The 20,613-nt window shown below is 42.7% G+C and overlaps 1 protein-coding gene across 1 annotated transcript in view; it reads left to right on the top strand.

The window, feature by feature from the left end:
• The window catches only part of LOC137332178 (dynein axonemal heavy chain 11-like), a 380,453-nt gene that overhangs the window by 183,551 nt on the left and 176,289 nt on the right, over positions 1–20,613 (top strand). The window contains exons 40-41 of the mRNA XM_067995882.1: positions 8,646–8,778; positions 12,674–12,801. Of these exons, the coding sequence (XP_067851983.1) occupies positions 8,646–8,778; positions 12,674–12,801 (261 nt within the window). The remainder of the gene's footprint in view (positions 1–8,645; positions 8,779–12,673; positions 12,802–20,613) is intronic.

Below are 20,613 nucleotides of genomic sequence, written 5' to 3'. Positions count from 1 at the left end.
TTGCACTGGTTTGGGAAGGCTCTTCAGATTGCGCTCATTTTCTTAGGCGCGCAGGCACGAGTAGGCATGTTGTAAAAGTTTTTTCATATCAAAAAATATTTAATTTACTAAGAAACTGACTAGTGTACACCAATGAAACTATTATGGTTCAGTATAGTTTTTTAAAGTCATTTTCAGTGATTTTAAATCAAGTTACTCACAGGTGGAGGACTTGACACCATTATTAAAAGTGGTTATTTTTGGTGATAAATCCGTATTAATAAAACTGCACCAGGTTACCACTCTTAAATACATCAAGGAATACTTTTTAATGGAAAGGAGAAAAAAAAGAAACCATTACATTCTATTACACTGCCCAATTGCGCTGGTTCATGGAAGATTTTAGGTTTGTGATTATGCAAATGAATATTAGCAGAAACGTGAACTGTAACCTAACCGGCACAATTTCAAGTGCATTTTGATCGCAATTTCCTGAACGCGCCCAAAGCGGAAACTCTATCCCGAGATAGTCACTAATAAATCCAAAAAGGAATTTAGGAGAAACTTCTTTGCTCAGAGAGTGGTGACAATGTGGAACTCGTTATCACATGGAGTAGTAGATGCATTTAATGGGATGCTAGATAAGCACAAGAGTGAGAAAGGATTAGAAAGATATGTTGATAGCGTGAGATAAAGTAAATAGGGTGGGAGGAGGCTCATGTGGAGCTCATGTTGGGCCGAATGGCCAGTTTCTGTGTTTTAAATTCTATGTAATTGATATAACACAAACAACTGATTGATGGGTCAGCTTGAATTCCTAATAGAGTCTCATGTGCAGACTTATAATTCAGTCAGTATGACACGTTTTATTTTTTATTTTTTATTTTTTTATTCGTTCACGGGATGTGGGCGTCGCTGGCAAGGCCGGCATTTATTGCCCATCCCTAATTGCCCTCGAGAAGGTGGTGGTGAGCCGCCTTCTTGAACCGCTGCAGTCCGTGTGGTGACGGTTCTCCCACAGTGCTGTTAGGAAGGGAGTTCCAGGATTTTGACCCAGCGACAATGAAGGAACGGCGATATATTTCCAAGTCGGGATGGTGTGTGACTTGGAGGGGAACGTGCAGGTGGTGTTGTTCCCATGCGCCTGCTGCCCTTGTCCTTCTAGGTGGTAGAGGTCGCGGGTTTGGGAGGTGCTGTCGAAGAAGCCTTGGCGAGTTGCTGCAGTGCATCCTGTGGATGGTGCACACTGCAGCCACAGTGCGCCGGTGGTGAAGGGAGTGAATGTTTAGGGTGGTGGATGGGGTGCCAATCAAATGGGCTGCTTTATCTTGGATGGTGTCGAGCTTCTTGAGTGTTGTTGGAGCTGCACTCATCCAGGCAAGTGGAGAGTATTCCATCACACTCCTGACTTGTGCCTTGTAGATGGTGGAAAGGCTTTGGGGAGTCAGGAGGTGAGTCACTCGCCGCAGAATACCCAGCCTCTGACCTGCTCTCGTAGCCACAGTATTTATATGGCTGGTCCAGTTAAGTTTCTGGTCAATGGTGACCCCCAGGATGTTGATGGTGGGGGATTCGGCGATGGTAATGCCGTTGAATGTCAAGGGGAGGTGGTTAGACTCTCTCTTGTTGGAGATGGTCATTGCCTGGCACTTATCTGGCGCGAATGTTACTTGCCACTTACGAGCCCAAGCCTGGATGTTGTCCAGGTCTTGCTGCATGCAGGCTCGGACTGCTTCATTATCTGAGGGGTTGCGAATGGAACTGAACACTGTGCAGTCATCAGCGATCATCCCCATTTCTGACCTTATGATGGAGGGAAGGTCATTGATGAAGCAGCTGAAGATGGTTGGGCCTAGGACACTGCCCTGAGGAACTCCTGCAGCAATGCCCTGGGGCTGAGATGCTTGGCCTCCAACAACCACTACCATCTTCCTTTGTGCTAGGTATGACTCCAGCCACTGGAGAGTTTTCCCCCTGATTCCCATTGACTTCAATTTTACTAGGGCTCCTTGGTGCCACACTCGGTCAAATGCTGCCTTGATGTCAAGGGCAGTCACTCTCGCCTCACCTCTGGAATTCAGCTCTTTTGTCCATGTTTGGACCAAGGCTGTAATGAGGTCTGGAGCCGAGTGGTCCTGGCGGAACCCAAACTGAGCATCGGTGAGCAGGTTATTGGTGAGTAAGTGCCGCTTGATAGCACTGTCGACGACACCTTCCATCACTTTGCTGATGATTGAGAGTAGACTGATGGGGCGGTAATTGGCCGGATTGGATTTGTCCTGCTTTTTGTGGACAGGACATACCTGGGCAATTTTCCACATTGTCGGGTGGATGCCAGTGTTGTAGCTGTACTGGAACAGCTTGGTTAGAGGCGCAGCTAGTTCTGGAGCACAAGTCTTCAGCACTACAGCTGGGATGTTGTCGGGGCCCATAGCCCCGACAAGTGACCATGGAGAGAATTACTGTGGTGACATTGTACACCTGTTAATGCACATTTTCTCTGGTCAGTATCTTTAATTAAACTATATAAATGTGTTTTATTTACAATTCACTACACATAGCAATCAGATCAGTTCTTCCCCCCCCATATCTCCACATATGTCATTAACTACCAATAGTTATCACTGTTGTCCTTTTTCATATATTGATTTTAAGTTGTAAAAATCGACATAACAAAAATGAGATGATTATGTACAAATTAGTTTTAATCGATATTTGTAAGTCCCAAGTATGTGCCTCTGACATTGTGAGTGTGTTTGAAGAATCTTCTGTGTGGTACAAATGCCCCCTGTGGTCAAGAAAATAAAGCTCTCTGTTCATGAGCACGCACTGAATAAAACTAGAAATGTAATTAAATACAAGAATATATTATCAAGAAGCATGACTTGAATCGGAAATGTTATGTTTAAAAAAAAGCAGTAGTGTAAATTAGTTAGTGATTACTCTGTTATTAAAAATGAACTGGTATAATAATGTGAGACACTTACAGAACGTTGCATTACAACTGATAGAGAACACAGTAAAATGATGAAGTGTACTGTTTTCCTAATTTAACTGCAAAAAGTTTTCACTATTGATTGTCAAAAAAAATTGACAAGTACAATTGTGTCTATTGTAAACAAATACACAAATACTTCTACATAATTTGAACTACTTTTTATAAAAACACCCAGATATGGCTTTGTGTTTAAATTTCTTTGTCCCTGGTTACAGTGCAGAACTTTCATGCTGAAATACTATAACTAGGGTACCCATTATGGTCATGTACTTGTTAGGTCATTTACTGAAATCATGATCATGCTCAAAACTATATACCACAACATTCCTCCTCACTTATACTTTATTATCTGCTAGTAGCTATCACTATTGTCCTTACTTTTTCAGATATTGATTTTGAGTTGCAAAGATTGATTTAACAAAAATACTTATACTTCAAATTTCACTCAGGAAAACCATGTCTGCATATGTCCTTAAAGGGACCACATGCTAGGCTGCAACCAACAAGGTAAGTTATATATACTTACCTGAATGTGGAGCCGGGAGGAGCAGGAGTGCTCCTCTCAACTCCACATTGAAAGAACACGGGCTCTGCTGGACACCAATTTCCGCCCTCCCCCCCCCCCCCCCCCCCCGCCAACAATTGCTATTGCTGCCGCTACCAACTCCCCCCCCCGCCCCCCCCCACCCCCCCACCGGATCACTGTCACTACTCCCCTGATTGCTGCAGCTACCCCCCAATGACTGTCACTACAACCCTCCCCCTCGTCACGGCTATTATAACCACATTTATAATTAACTAATTAACTAAACTTAAGGTCTGCAGGTTTTATAGCAGGTAGTTTTTTTTTAGTGAACCTAGGTCCCTAGTATAGTTAACATTTTCTAATTTCAACGTGATTTAAAAGGGGTAACTAAGCTAAGGCAATTCATGGCAGCAGACCTCGCACCCCTGATATGCCCCTCCTGCAAGATGTGGGAAGTCATGGACACTACCAGTGTCCCTGCCGACCATGTGTGCAGGAAGTGTGTCCACCTGCAGCTACTGACCGATCGTATCTCGGAGCTGGAGCTGCGGGTGGATTCACTGTGGAGTATCCGCGATGCAGAGAAACTTGTCGATAGCACGTTTAGCGAGTTGGCCACACCGCAGGTAAAGGGTGTACAGGCAGGAAGTGAATGGGTGACCACCAGGCAGAGTAAGAGGTGCAGGCAGGTAGTGCAGGGGTCCCCTGTGGCCATCCCCCTCTCAAACAGGTATACCGTTTTGGATGCTGTTGGGGGAGATGGCTCACCAGGGGAAGGTGACAGAGGCCAGGTTCATGGCACCGTGGCTGGCTCTGCTGCACAGGAAAAAGAGTGGCAGAGCTATAGTGATAGGGGACTCGATTGTAAGGGGAATAGACAGGCGTTTCTGCGGACGCAACCGAGACTCCAGGATGGTATGTTGCCTCCCTGGTGCAAGGGTCAGGGATATCTCGGAGCGGCTGCAGGACATTCTGGAGAGGGAGGGTGAACAGCCAGTTGTCGTGGTGCATATAGGTACCAACGATATAGGTAAAAAACGGGATGAGGTCCTACAAGCTGAATTTAGGGAGTTAGGAGTTAAACTAAAAAATAGGACCTCAAAGGTAGTAATCTCAGGATTGCTACCAGTGCCACGGGCTAGTCAGAGTAGGAATGACAGGATAGCTAGGATGAATACGTGGCTTGAGAGATGGTGCAAGAGGGAGGGATTCAAATTCCTGGGCCATTGGAACCGGTTCTGGGGGAGGTGGGACCAGTACAAATTGGACGGTCTGCATCTGGGCAGGACTGGAACCAATGTCCTAGGGGGAGTGCTTGCTAGTGCTGTTGGGGAGGGTTTAAACTAATGTGGCAGGGGGATGGGAACCGATGCAGGAAGTCAGTGGGAAGTAAAGTGGTGACAGAAACAAAAGGCAGTAAGGGAGAGTGTACAAAACATGACCGGACAGATGGTCTGAGAAAGCAGGGCAAAGACCAAGGGAAGTCTAGATTAAACTGCATTTATTTCAATGCAAGAAGTCTGATGGGCAAGGCAGATGAACTCAGGGCATGGATGGGTACATGGGACTGGGATGTTATAGCTATTACTGAAACATGGCTAAGGGAGGGGCAGGACTGGCAGCTCAATGTTCCAGGGTACAGATGCTAAAGGAAAGATAGAGCAGGAGGTAAGAGAGGAGGGGGAGTTGCGTTCTTGATTAGGGAGAACATCACGGCAGTAGTGAGAGGGGATATATCCGAGGGTTCGCCCACTGAGTCTATATGGGTAGAACTGAAAAATAAGAAGGGAGAGATCACTTTGATAGGATTGTACTACAGACCCCCAAATAGTCAACGGGAAATTGAGGAGCAAATATGTAAGGAGATTACAGACAGCTGCAAGAAAAATAGGGTGGTAATAGTAGGGGACTTTAACTTTCCCAACATTGACTGGGACAGCCATAGCATTAGGGGCTTGGATGGAGAGAAATTTGTTGCGTGTATTCAGGAGGAATTTCTCATTCAGTATGTGAATGGCCCGACTAGAGAGGGGGCAAAACTTGACCTTCTCTTGGGAAATAAGGAAGGGCAGGTGACAGAAGTGTTAGTGAGGGATCACTTTGGGACCAGTGATCATAATTCCATTAGTTTTAAGATAGCTATGGAGAAGGATAGGTCTGGCCCAAAAGTTAAAATTCTAAATTGGGGAAAGGCCAATTTTGATGGTATTAGACAGGAACTTTCAGAAGTTGATTGGGAGAGTCTGTTGGCAGGCAAAGGGACGTCTGGTAAGTGGGAGGCTTTCAAAAGTGTGTTAACCAGGGTTCAGGGTAAGCACATTCCTTATAAAGTGAAGGGCAAGGCTGGTAGAAGTAGGGAACCTTGGATGACTCGGGAGATTGAGGCCCTAGTCAAAAAGAAGAAGGAGGCATATGACAAGCATAGACAGCTGGGATCAAGTGGATCCCTTGAAGAGTATAGAGATTGCCGGAGTAGAGTTAAGAGAGAAATCAGGAGGGCAAAAAGGGGACATGAGATTGCTTTGGCAGATAAGGCAAAGGAGAATCCAAAGAGCTTCTACAAATACATAAAGGGCAAAAGAGTAACTAGGGAGAGAGTAGGGCCTCTTAAGGATCAACAAGGTCATCTATGTGCGGAACCACAGGAGATGGGTGAGATCCTAAATGAATATTTCACATCGGTATTTACGGTTGAGAAAGGCATGGATGTTAGGGAACTTGGGGAAATAAATAGTGATGTCTTGAGGAGTGTACATATTACAGAGAGGGAGGTGCTGGAAGTCTTAACGCGCATCAAGGTAGATAAATCTCCGGGACCTGATGAAATGTATCCCAGGACGTTATGGGAGGTTAGGGAGGAAATTGCGGGTCCCCTAGCAAAGATATTTGAATCATCGACAGCTACAGGTGAGGTGCCTGAAGATTGGAGGGTAGCAAATGTTGTGCCTTTGTTTAAGAAGGGCGGCAGGGAAAAGCCTGGGAACTACAGACTGGTGAGCCTGACATCTGTAGTGGGTAAGTTGTTAGAGGGTATTCTGAGAGACAGGATCTACAGGCATTTGGAGAGGCGGGGACTGATTAGGAACAGTCAGCATGGTTTTGTGAGAGGAAAATCATGTCTCACGAATTTGATTGAGTTTTTTGAAGGGGTAACCAAGAAGATAGATGAGGGCTGTGCAGTAGACGTGGTCTACATGGACTTCAGCAAAGCCTTTGACAAGGTACCACATGGTAGGTTGTTACATAAGGTTAAATCTCACGGGATCCAAGGTGAGGTAGCCAATTGGATACAAAATTGGATTGACGACAGAAGACACAGGGTGGTTGTAGAGGGTTGTTTTTCAAACTGGAGGCCTGTGACCAGCGGTGTGCCTCAGGGATCGGTGCTGGGTCCGCTGTTATTTGTTATTTATATTAATGATTTGGATGAGAATTTAGGAGGCATGGTTTGTAAGTTTGCAGATGACACCAAGATTGGTGGCATTGTGGACAGTGAAGAAGGTTATCTAGGATTGCAACGGGATCTTGATAAATTGGGCTAGTGGGCCGATGAATGGCAGATAGAGTTTAATTTAGATAAATGTGAGGTGATGCATTTTGGTAGATCGAATCGGGCCAGGACCTACTCCGTTAATGGTAGGGCGTTGGGGAGAGTTATAGAACAAAGAGATCTAGGAGTACAGGTTCATAGCTCCTTGAAAGTGGAGTCACAGGTGGATAGGGTGGTGAAGAAGGCATTCAGCATGCTTGGTTTCATTGGTCAGAACATTGAATACAGGAGTTGGGATGTCTTGTTGAAGTTGTACAAGACATTAGTAAGGCCACACTTGGAATACTGTGTACAGTTCTGGTCACCCTATTATAGAAAGGATATTATTAAACTAGAAAGAGTGCAGAAAAGATTTACTAGGATGCTACCGGGACTTGATGGTTTGACTTATAGGGAGAGGTTGGATAGACTGAGACTTTTTTCGCTGGAGAGTAGGAGGTTTAGGGGTGATCTTATAGAAGTCTATAAAATAATGAGGGGCATAGATAAGGTCGATAGTCAAAATCTTTTCCCAAAGGTAGGGGAGTCTCTAACAAGGGGGCATATATTTAAGGTGAGAGGGGAGAGATACAAAAGGGTCCAGAGGGGCAATTTTTTCACTCAAAGGGTGGTGAGTGTCTGGAACGAGCTGCCAGAGGCAGTAGTAGAGGCGGGTACAATTTTGTCTTTTAAAAAGCATTTGGACAGTTACATGTGTAAGATGGGTATAGAGGGATATGGGCCAAGTGCAGACAATTGGGACCAGCTTAGTGGTATAAACTGGGCGACATTGACATGTTGGGCCGAAGGGCCTGTTTCCATGTTGTAAACTTCTATGATTCTATCTTCTGACCTCCCCTCCTGGTCACCTCCCTTGTTTACCCGAGGGCTGCTATGATGCCAGCAGCAGGCCAATCTTCGATCACACTTCACCATCAATTTGTCTCTTGCTCTCCACAGCTCACCGGCTTGATGGAAATGAGGCCCAAGGCCCAATATCGGGGATGCCTCGGGCCTCACCATTCAGGCGTAGGGATTGTTCCCCGTTGCTCCTGCGCACCCAAAAATGGGCCAAGGAGTCTAGTGTGCAGCTTGTGCACAGGCTCCTCGCCCCCACCCCCGCATTGCGCTTTCTGCCTGGAATGGGGCATGCCGATTGCTTCAGATACATTAGCCGCCTCAGGCCTCTTCCTGATTTATTTTGGAGTGCAGTTGCACTGGAGCCTTTCGCACCCTCATAATATCAACACCACAATGTTGTGAGAAAGTAGAATGCACTGCCCCAGAAGGCAGAGTTAGTTAAGATTTTTAAAAGGGAGATAGGCACTTGGGAAATTAGGTTATTAAGGGATATGGAGAAAGGAAGGGGAATTGGGATTAATACCATAGAACTGCTGTGGCAGACCTGCCCTTGTAGTGATAGGATAAAGTCTCTTGGATACACGAGAAATGTTATAGCAGTGTCAGAAAGGTGAAGTTACCTTAAATGCATCTTTACACAGGAAATTAATTTTTAATAGAGCAATCAAGTAATCAATGGAACCTGTACTTGTGTAATGTGATTGACTTTAATGATGAACATTTTTGAGAATTAATATTCTTTCTATGTATAGATCTTAAAGACTTTGTACAGGACATATGTAAACATGAAACGAAAGCCTGTCTGGAATGATCTTAACCCGAAGGCAGTCATCACAGATGAGATGTTTGGTTTTATACACCCTGCAACCCGAGAGTGGAAGGATGGCAAGTATACCAAATAGAGTATTTTGAACAGCTGTAGCTCTGCTGATAAAACTGCAATCATGATTATTGACAAAGACATTGAATCTTACTATCAGTGCTCACACCAGAAAGTGCTGATTGACCTGTTTCATTTGGCAGTAAGAAGCACTTTGCTGCTGCCAATTAAATATTCAAAAAGCATTACAATCCATGTCCATTTCAGAATTTTATCAGTGAAAATAGGTGCATACAAAATACAGAAGCCAACAGTATCCCACAGCAGAGCAACATTTTTAATCTTTTGGGGTTTAATTTTTGTGCTCATCACGGAGAGGGATATCAATACTAGGGAGTGGAATACTTGTGCCCTTTGGGCAGTTAGTATCAATATCAAGCACTCCCACATCACAGTTAATATCCTGTCCTGCACAGTGTACTTTACCCCAACATCAGAAGTGCACCCCCTACTGCACAAATGTGAATTTAATAATTTCCAACACCAGTGATCCTTGTGACCTAAGTGATACAGTTCAATGTCAATTGTGCCAGATTATGGACTAAGTTGCCTAAATTAATTTCACTTAATTCTACAGCTGGCAGAAAGAAGAGACCTTTGTCTCATTAAATTTGGGCCCCAAAGCTGAAAGAATAGCACCTTAATCTATTCTATCACCTAGTCCTTATTAGCTTTGAAAAAAAAGCTGGCAGATTGAAGGAAATGGAAGAAAACAAAGTAGCCAGATGACCTATGGTAGATCCAGTACAGTTCATTACGGCTGCCTCCCACCACCACAGTATCTCTACTACCTCTTCCTTTCAGGTCTTCCCTGCCATCAGCAATGCAGAGGTGGGAACAGTGGGAAATCCACTGAAGACATAAGCTCCACCTCTTTGTCAACATTTACATGCACTGGGTCAAGCGATAGGCTGTCATTGGAATTAGAGGTGGTGGAGGAGGAAAATTTCAGCAGCCAATTTTAGCAATAGGGATTTGGCTGAAAGCCTCGCTGCTCCATTTTCCTCTATTGTTCACCCTGGAACCCTCACTTTTGGGTGGTAGTACAGAAATAATTCCCCCCCCCCCCCAGCTTTCTTAATGTAGCCTATTCAGCAACACCTGCTCCACCTGAGAAAGTTTGACTCGTTGAATAAGCAATGCGTTACTGCTGTGAAATGGAGCATTTTGCTCTTGAGTGTCAGCTTGGCTCAGTTGGTAGCTCTCTTGTCTCTGAGCCGGCAGATTGTGGTTTCAAGTTAAGCACACAATCTAGGATGATTCTTTGGTGCAGTACTGAGAGAGTACTGCAATGTTGGCGGTGCCATCCTTCAGATTAGATGTTAAATCAAAGCCCCGTTAGCTTGTCCTGGTGATTCAGATGGATGTTATATATTTTATGGTTCTATTCAAAGAAGAGCAAGAAGTTTCTTGGTGTTCTCACTAACACACTTCCATCAACCAACACCACCAAAGACATGAACTGGTCATTCACCTCATTCCCATTTGTGGGACATTGGTCTGTGCAAAATGGCTGCTGTCTTTCCTTACAACAGTGACTACACATTTGGGCATGATAAGGTGCTATATAAATTAAAGTCCTTTCTTTGTTAAGTGCCCAGTGTACAAGGTTGATTGGTTTGACTGTATAAATTGAGTGCATTAGCACTTGATGTAAAAAATCTTCAAGCAGCAAGTTCTGTTGGGGTTCGAAACATAGGGTAAGTGAGTGCTATACCACACTCCTGACATTGTGGGCCTCTATTGCACATTTGCTGTCGCTGTTAAATTTAATGCCCCTGCAATATCTGAGCTTACAAGGTACCAAAGCTGTCTTCAACACTTGATTTTATCAGGTGTAAATAAAATATATATATATTTTTTAATTGTATTTACAAATCGTAAGTATTCCACTCCTTGTAGCATTTTGGGTTGCATTGATTGTGGCAGGTGCCTCATCAAAACTTAGCAGCTCATTGTATGCGAAACACAAAAAGCAAATTGGGACTGTAATCAGAATATGTTTTAATTTGTAATTTAAAAAATAGAACAGACACATATCTGTCATGATTTTGTCCAGCACATAGTTTCATTTATTGCTACAGAATCAGACCAGTAACCACACTGGTGTTTGGGAGTGTACTTATTTCAAACAAATTTCTATAAAGACTTACTAGGACTGATTCCCCCATCAGGTGCTCCCATTAATTTAACTGGATGGAAAATCAAAGTCAGTGAGCACTAATCCTCTTTGGGAGCACCCAATCAGGGAACCAGTCTTTCTGGGTAAATGCCTTGAGCCTTGTGTGGTACTGAGTCGTGCAGATCAAGAAAGGTCCCAGGTTTAATTTTTGTTCTGTGCTCGTCTCCCTCAACTATCTTCAAGAACATTGATGTATTGGAGGGAATGATGAGAAAGATTCCAAACTTAGGGCTCTGAGTAATGAGATGACACTCTCAGAATTGAACTAACAAAGAATGAGGAGACACAGATCTAACATTACATGTAGGAAATTTAGGATAGAGAACAAAAGAAATTTTCTTCCACAGAGGGTTGTGAGGCTGTAGAATGGTGGAGTGAACTACCGGAGTTAGTGATTGAAGCAGACACCATGGTGAGAATTTTAACTGCCCCGCCAGTGGAAACTGGTGGGCGCGCAGTTAAAATACCCACTCTGTTCCCGCTCCTTTTCAATTTTAACATGCCTGATTTTTCAGGCGTTTGCCTGAATCAGGTGGGAGCCTCACACATTTATGCAAATAAGGGTCTTATTATGTCAATAGTATCTTGAAGTTGTTTTAGCCAGGAGGCCAGCAGGGCACTCACAGCAGCCATTCCGACAGCAAAAATCTGGTCTGAAGACCGAAAGGGCCCTGTAAGGTAAGTTTAAAATTCTCCTTTGGAGGAGCAGGAATGTAGGCTTCCCTGCACTAGACTCCCCCCTCCTTCCCGTACCGCTGACCGCCTGGAACCCCCCCCCCCCCCCGTCAGATTCCTGCACTTTGGGCCTTGTGGGTGCCTGCTGGGCCGCCTGACTTAACTCTGATGTCCAGCTGACTTTCCTCCTGTTTTCGGTTAATGAGGCTCGGCTGTTTAAATTGGCTGGGCCTCTTTCTGCCATTCCTGGCTGGCCGCTCACTAGGCCAATTTTCTGCCCGGGAGTTAAATCGCCTCGTGCCCCCAAGGTCAGCATATAAGAAAAGGTTCTATAGGTGGTTGGAAGATAAAGGGATATTGGAACAGTGCAGGCACATGGGATTAGGACTCTGCTTATGTGGAGGATAAACACCATCACAGGCTGGTTGAGCCAAACGGCCTGTTACTGTATTGTAATTTCTATGTAATACTTCAAAAATTTGTTGCTCTTAGGCTTATGACGTTCCATTGTGCTAAAGTCAATAAGTAGTACTTGCTGTACTGTTGTATAATGAAATACAAATGGAATTATAATAAGGAAAGATTTCCTTTGGTTACGATGAATAAACAACAATATAAACATAGCAGGAAGATTTCTTTTGTTCGCTATTTCTAATGCTCTAAATGTAAGATGTGGTAATTGTTTGAAAAACACTGGAGGCTATTTGCCCAATCAAATCCTGTCCTCTTGTTTTTTCTCCCATTCCCTAGCTTAGGGACACCAAGACCAATTGTAACAACTCTGTCGCCACCCCAGGTGAAATTTGTTAACTCAGCACAGACCATCCTGCTTTGTATAGCTCAATACCTCAGTACTAATTATAGTGCATTTACTCGCTAAGCAATTAGAAAACAGTCAGCAGTGAAATATAAATGAATATTATGCTCTTACCTATTGCACATAGTAATAGTTTTTCTGCAGGAGGAAAAATGTTGAAAGTTAGTTTCAGTAAAGCTGTGCATAACTGCAGTCCTTTGATATTTGCTGTTTCTGATGTTCACAGGTCTTTTTTCATCTATCATGAGAGAGCAAGCCAACATAACTCATGATGGTCCAAAATGGATTGTGCTGGATGGTGATATAGATCCCATGTGGATTGAGTCACTAAACACAGTTATGGATGATAATAAGGTAGATAATGCTTTCATTAGAAATATTACATGTGTGTGTTAGGAAGTATCAATATGTTCGAGATGGGCACTCATCTGAAACTATTGATTAAACTAGTTTATAAATATGCATGCATATTTTTCTGTTCTCTTTTAAAATTCTGCATATCACACTGATGTCTTAATCAGCCTGAAGCATCCCAACTTAATGTAATCTTTCTTTTCATTTTTTAAATCCACTATTAATGCTGCTAAACAAAATTTTATTGAAAAAAACATCACCTGCTCCTTCAGCAGCCACTACTTCTGGGTTCTTGCCAAAGTTGTCTCCTAATTTCTCTGAGGCCTTTTTTCCATTGCTGCAATATCCCAAAGGTGCATTTGCTAGCTCTCCTAAAGTGAAAACTGACTTTTTCAGCTATTTTTTTTCCTCCAACTATTACCTTGATGATCTGGATAAAGAACCTCTTTTCATTGTTCTATTCAATCAATTTGAAGAATGTCAAGTTTTATTCCCATCAACTCCATTGTATCCTCAGCTCTCTGGACTCCAGTTAAGACCTCTGATTCTGCTGGTATCTAAGTGTATGCCTCTGAACTTATTCCTGTTCTGTGCCATCTTTTAGTATCTTAATTCTGTCTACATTTTCTTCTGGAAATTTGCTCCTGTACAAAACATCTCTATGAAAGGTGACCCTATTGGCTTTTCTCAACTTCCTAAAATCATCGAAACTTCTGTTCATCAGTTTCATCTAGATTGCATAACTACAGTCCACACAATCTCCAGTCTTCTCATGGTGTAATGGCTGAATCATTACATCTTGATTTGTGCCATGCCCTTTGATGGTGCATAAAAACTGATTTATTTCAGTTCTTCAAAGACACAGTCCTTCATGTCTCTCACAAGTTTATCCAACAGCTACCATATCTTACTTTGGATAGCTGCACCGTTAGTCCTTCTTAATTCTTTGACATTCACTATCTCCTCTAAATCTCCACTTTTCCTTAATTGTTATGGGTGCCTCCAAGATACTTGGTGCCAAACACATCTTTTCTCCTCAAAAACTCTCAACCCTGATTGAAGCCCAAGTCCACTCCTGGACTGGAAAAAGAAAAAGATGTTATCTGTTATGCACAATGTTTGTCACTTCTCGCCCCCAAATCTCTTTTTATGTTACAACCTTTCTTGTCTTACTATGGCCACCGCTCCTTCAAATTTTTTCTCTTGTTTTTCCAAACTGTAGCGATCTTTTTCTGCACACATTTTTTCCTCCTTTTATTCTCATTTTGTTTAAATTCAGGCTCATTGCTCAACTCCCGACTCTTTAACTCATTTTTTTGAGGTACCTCAGAACTGTATAATTCCTTTCCTCCTTCAGTCTTTTAAGATCCTACAATCTTTAGTTTTTTAAAACTTAAACTTGGCATCACCGGATCATTCCTTCCTGATTTACCTCATCTCTTTTACTGTTTTCAACCTTAATGGTGTCCTGCAATGTAGGCCTTAGCCCTGCACTCTTGATAATTAAAAAAATCCTAAGAGTTGTTAGCAAAATTGAAGCCCATGGGATTGAAGGGGCATGGATACAAAATTGGTTGAGACAGAAAGCAGAGAGTAGTAGTGAACGGTTGTTTATCAGGCTGGACAGAAGTGTGCAGGGATCGGAATTAGGACCACTGCTCTTTTTGATATATATTAATTACCTGGTCATGGGTATAGGGGGCATAATTTCAAAGTTTGTGGATGACACAAAGCTTCACAATGTAGTAAACAATGTTGAGGATAGTAACAGACTTGAGGGGGACATAGACTGGTGAAATGGGCAGACATGTGGCCTATGAAATTTAATTGTAAACAATTTTACAACACCAAGTTATAGTCCAGCAATTTTATTTTAAATTCACAAGCTTTCGGAGATTTTCTCCTTCCTCAGGCAAATGAGGAAGGAGAAAATCTCCGAAAGCTTGTGAATTTAAAATAAAATTGCTGGACTATAACTTGGTGTTGTAAAATTGTTTACAATTGTCAACCCCAGTCCATCACCGGCATCTCCACATTATGAAATTTAATGCAGAGAAGTGTGAAGTGTTGCATTTTGGAAGGAAAAATTAGGAGAGGCATTATAAGCTAAATGGTAAAATTTTAAAGGGGGGTGCTGGGACAGAGAGACCTGGGCGTTCACATACACAAATCTTTGAAGGTGGCAGGACAATTTGACAAAGCTGTTAAAAAAGCATACGGGATCACTATCACTAGAGAAAAGTACTAGGAAAACTAATGGGTCTAAAGACTGACAGGTCCCCTGGACCTGATGGCTTGCATCCGAGGGTCTTAAAGGAAATGGCTACAGAGATAGTGGATGCATTGGTTGTAATCTTCCAGAATTCACTAGATTCTAGAAGGGTCCCAGAAGGGAGTGAGATAGAAAGCAGGTAACTATAGACCAGGTAGCCTAACATCTGTCATTGGGAAAATGCTAGAATCCATTATTAAGGAAGTAGTAGCAGGACATTTGGAGACTCATAATACAATCAAGGAGAGTTAACATGGTTTTATGAAGGCGAAATCATGTCTGACAAATTTATTAGAGTTCTTTGAGGAAGTAACGGGCAGGGTGGATAAAGGGGAACCAATGGATGCAGTATATTTGGATTTCCAAAAGGCATTCAATAAGATGCCACATAAAAGATTATTGCACAAGATAAGAGCTCATGGTGTTGGGGGTAATATACTGGCACGGATAGAGGATTGGTTAACAACAGAAAACAAAGAGCCGGGATAAAAGGGTCATTTTCAAAATGGCAATCTGTAACTAGTGGGGTGCTGCAGGGCTCAGTGCTGGGGCCTCACTATTTACAATATATATCAATGACTTGGATGAAGGAACAGAGTGTCTTGTGGCCAAATTTGCTGATGATACAAAGATAGGTGGAAAAGCAAGTTGTGATGAGGACACAAAGTGTCTGCAAATGGATATTGACAGGTTAAGCGAATGGGCAAAAATTTGGCAGCTGGAATATAATGTGGGAAAATGTGAAGTCATCCACTTTGGGAGGAAAAATAAAAAAGTAAAATATTATTTGAATGGAGAAATACTACAAAATGCTGTGGTACAGAAGGATCTGGGTGTCCTTGTACATGAAACACAGTCAGCTTACAGATGCAGCAGGTAATCCGGAATGCAAACGGAATATTAGCTTTTATTTCTAGGGGGATGGAGTATAAAAGCAGGGAAGTCATGCTACAACTGTACAGGGTGCTGGTGAGACCACACCTGGAGTACTGCGTACAGTTCTGGTGCCCTTATTTAAGGAAGGACATACTTGCATTGGAGGCAGTTCAGAGGAGGTTCACTAGGTTGATTCCAGGTATGGAAGGATTGTCTTATGAGGAAAGATTGAACAGGTTGGGTCTATCCTCATTGGAGTTTAGAAGAATGAGAGGAGATCTTATTGAAACATACAAGACCCTGAGGGGACTCGATAGGGTAGATGCTGAGAGGATGTTACCCCTCATGGGGAATCTAAAACTAGGGAGCATAGTCTCAGAATAAGGGGTCGCCCGTTTAAGATGGAAATTAGGAGGAATTTCTTCTCCCAGAGGGGAGTGAATCTTTGGAATTCTTTGCCCCAAAAAGCTGTGGAGGCTGAGTCATTGAATACATTCAAGGCTGAGTTAGACAAATTTTTGATCAGCAAGGGAGTCAAAGGATATGGGGAAAAGTTGGGAAAGTGGAGTTGAGGTAAAAATCAGACCAGCCATGATCTCATTGAATGGTGGAGCAGGCTCGAGGGCCGAATGGCCTACTCCCACTTCTACCTCTTATGGTCTTATGGATCCTTGGCTTTATAAATAAGGCATAAACCTTTATAAATCACTGGTTAGACCTCAGCTAGAGTATTGTGTTTAATTCTGGGCACCACACTTTAGAAAGGCCTTGGAGAGGGTGCAGAGGAGATTTACCAGAATGGTACCAGGATGAGAGAATTCAGTTATGTAGAGAGACTAGAGAAGCTGGGATTGTGTTCCTTGGAGTAGGGAAGGTTAAGGAGAAATTTAATAGAGGTGTTCAAAATTATATGTGGCTTTGATAGAGCAGATAGGGAGAAATTGTTTCCACTGGCAGGAGGGTTGGTAACCAGAGGGGACAGATTTAAGATAATTGGCAAAGAAGCCAGGGGGGAGATGAGAATTTTTTTTCTCAGTGAGTTGTTATGATCTGGAATGCACTGCTTAAAAGGATAGAAAGTAACTTTCAAAAGGGAATTAGATATATAGTTAAAATGGAAACATTTGCAGGGCTATGGGTAAAGAGCAGCGGAGTGGGACTAATTGGTAGATCTTTCAGAAAGCTGGCACAGGCATGATATGCCGAATGGCCTCCTTCTGTGCTTTATGATTCTATGAGTTACAAAGTTTCCATTTTGATGCTGGAGTCTTAGAAAGTGCCCTTCAGCAAATCTACACGGTAGTTGTAATACTAAAATGTTCAGATCCACTTATTTTATAATTTCTTGCCCTATAGTAAATTTAGAACTTTGCTGAGCTGATCTCTCTCCACTCCATTGGTATTCATAGAATCGTGGAATTTACAGCACAGAAGGAGGCTGTTGCAGTGCTAACTCTTTTACTCTAATCCTATTTCCATCCACTTTCCTTATATTCTTCTTTATTATTTCTTTTCCAATATTTCTCTAATTTACTTTTAAATGATGTTATAGTCTCTGCGGTCTCTTGTGGTATAGCATTCCATGTTTTAATAAAGCTCCGTATGGGAAAAAAATACTTTTTAACCTCCCCCTTTGTTCTTCTAGTGATAAACCTGAGTCCATGCCCCCTTGTTACCGATTCACTAACCACTGGAAGCAATCTTTCACTACCCTCTTCAGAATCTTGAAACCTCTACTGGATCTCTAAACCTTAGTTTCAGTGAAAAAAGCCCCAATTTTTCAAGCCTGTCTTTATAATTGTAACCTCTCATTCTTGGTATCATTTAGTGAATCTTCACTGTACCATTTCCATGTTTCTAATATCCTTGCTGGCACTGTCAAGAACTGCATGCAATACTCCATCTGTGCCCTAACTAATGCCGTGTATGAATTCAACATAATTTTCTTACATCTTTATTCAGGCCCCCAAATATAAAACCCAGAAACCCATTTGCTTTTTTTTTTGGCCTCTTCTACCTGTACTCCAATCTTTAAAGATCTGTGGGGTAAATTTTTGTCTTTAGCCCCTGGGTGGTAGCCTGACTGAATGGATCACTCACTCATTGTAGAATCCACCTGATTGAAAATTGGATAGGTTCTACAAGGTGCTGAGAGGTAGTATCCCATGGCTGGAGAGTCCAGAACTAGGGGGCATAGTCTCAGGATAAAGGGTGGGCCATTTAAGACTGAGATAGTGAGAAAGGATATTGGCTCAGAAAATCAAGATGTAGACTCAGCCTGGGTGGAATTAAGGAGCAACAAGGGGCAGAAAACACTGGTGGGAGTTGTCTGTAGGTCTCCAAACAGTAGTGGTAATGTAGGGGATGGCAACAAACAGGAAATTAGAGATGCATGTAACAAGGGTACTACAGTAATCATGAGTGACTTTAATCTACATATAGACTGGCCAAACCAAATTAGCAATAATGCTGTGGAGGATGAATTCCTGGAGTGTGTACGAGATTTTTTAGACCAGTATGTTGAGGATCCAACCAGGGAACAGGCTATCCTAGATAGGGTATTGTGCAATGAGAAGTGTAATTAATAATCTTGTTATGCAGGGTCCTTTAGGGAAGAGTGATCATAACATGATAGAATTCTTCATTAAGATGGAAAGTGAAGTAGTCCGTTCCGAAACTAGGGTCCTAAATCTAAACAAAAGAAACTACGAAGGTATGAGTAGTGAGTTGGCTATGATAGATTGGGAAGCTTCATTAAAAGGCATGATGATGGATAGGCAATGGCTAACATTTAAGGAATGAATGCATGAATTGCAACAATTATACATTCCTTTCCGGCGCAAAAACACAAAAGGAAAAGCGGCCCAACCATGGCTAACAAAAGAAATTAAGGATAGTATTAGATCCAAAGAGGAGTCATATAAAGTTGCCAGAAAAAGTAGCAACCCTGAGGATTGGGAGTAGTTTAGAATTCAGCAAAAAAGGACGAAGAGATTGATTAAGAGGGGAAAATAGACTATGAGAGTAAACTTTCAAGGAACATAAAAGTGGACTGTAAAAGAAAAAGATTAGTGAAGATAAATGTAGGTCCCTTACAGTCAGAAATGGGAGAATTTATAATGGGGAACAAGGAAATGGCAGAGCAATTAAACAAATGCTTTGGTTCCGTCTTCAAGGAAGAGGACACAAATAACTTCCCAAAAATGCTAGGGAACCAAGGGACTAGTGAGAAGGAGGAATTAAAGGAAATTAGTATTAATAAACAAATAGTACTGGAGAAATTAATGGGACTGAAAGCCGAGAAATCCCCAGGGCCTGATAATCTGCATCCCAGAGTACCAAAAGAGGTAGCCATGGAAATAGTGCATGCATTGGTTGTCATCTTCCAAAATTCTATAGATTATGTATCAGTTCCTGCAGATTGGAGGGTGGCAAATGTAACCCCACTATTTAAAAAAGGAGGGAGAGAGAAAACAGGGAACTACAGACCGGTCAGCTTAACATCAGTAGTAGGGAAAATGGCATGTTGGCCTTCATTGCAAGAGGAGTTGAGTATAGGAACAAGGATGTCTTACTGTAGTTATACAGGGCCTTGGTGAGACCACACCTGGAGTATTGTGTGCAGTTTTGGTCTCTTCACCTAAGAAAGGATATACTTGCCATAGAGGGAGTGCAGCGAAGGTTCACCAGACTGATTCCTGGGATGGCAGGACTGTCATATAAGGAGAGATTGGGTCGACTCGGCCTGTATTCACTCGAGTTTAGAAGAACGAGGGGGGATCTCATTGAAACGTATAAAATTCTGACAGGGCTAGACAGACTGGATGCAGGGAGGATGTTTCCCCTGGCTGGGGGGGTCCAGAACGAGGGGTCACAGGCTCAAGATACGGGTAGGACATTTAGGACTGAGATGAGGAGAAATTTCTTCACTCAGAGGGTGGTGAACTTGTGGAATTCTCTACCACAGACGGCTGTGGAGGCCAAGTCACTGAATATATTTAAGAAGGAGATAGATAGATTTCTAGGCACAAAAGGCATCAAGGGGTATTGGGAGGGAGGGGAACTATGGTATTGAGATGGAGGATCAGCCATGATCATATTGAATGGCAGAGCAGGCTCGAAGGGCTGAATGGCCTACTCCTATTTTCTATGAGATGAGGAGGAATTCCTTCACACAGAATGTGAATCTTTGGAATTCTCTACTTCAGAGGACTGTGGATGCTGAGCCGTTGAATATGTTCAAGGCCGAGAGCGATAGATTTTTGTACTCTAAGGGAATCAAGGGATATGGGGATTGGGCAGGAAAGTGGAGTTGAGATCGAAGATTAGCCATGATCTTATTGAATAGCGGAGCATGCTCGAGGTGCCATATGGCTTACTCCTGCTCCTATTTCTTATGTTCTTACAATGAGCAAGCAATCCAACCCACCAGACTACCATCCAGGGCTGAAGACAAAAATCTACCCCTATGATCTGCACCCCTAAGATCTCTCTGTTCCTCTACATTATTAATAGACTTGGGAAGATGAATTTCCATTTATGACATTTTTTGGGGGTTTCCACAGCTCTTTCACCAAAGTTAAGGCAGATGGGCTGGAGAGCCACTGCAGATATTCACCCCTTTGTGATTTAGAGTATACTTCTTTCGCTGTTCTTTTTTTTCC

This window comes from Heptranchias perlo, chromosome 2, assembly GCF_035084215.1.
Source record: "Heptranchias perlo isolate sHepPer1 chromosome 2, sHepPer1.hap1, whole genome shotgun sequence".
Lineage (NCBI taxonomy): Eukaryota > Metazoa > Chordata > Chondrichthyes > Hexanchiformes > Hexanchidae > Heptranchias > Heptranchias perlo.
The sequence above is the reverse complement of the archived record's forward strand: the minus strand, read 5'-3'. Positions and strand labels throughout refer to the sequence as shown.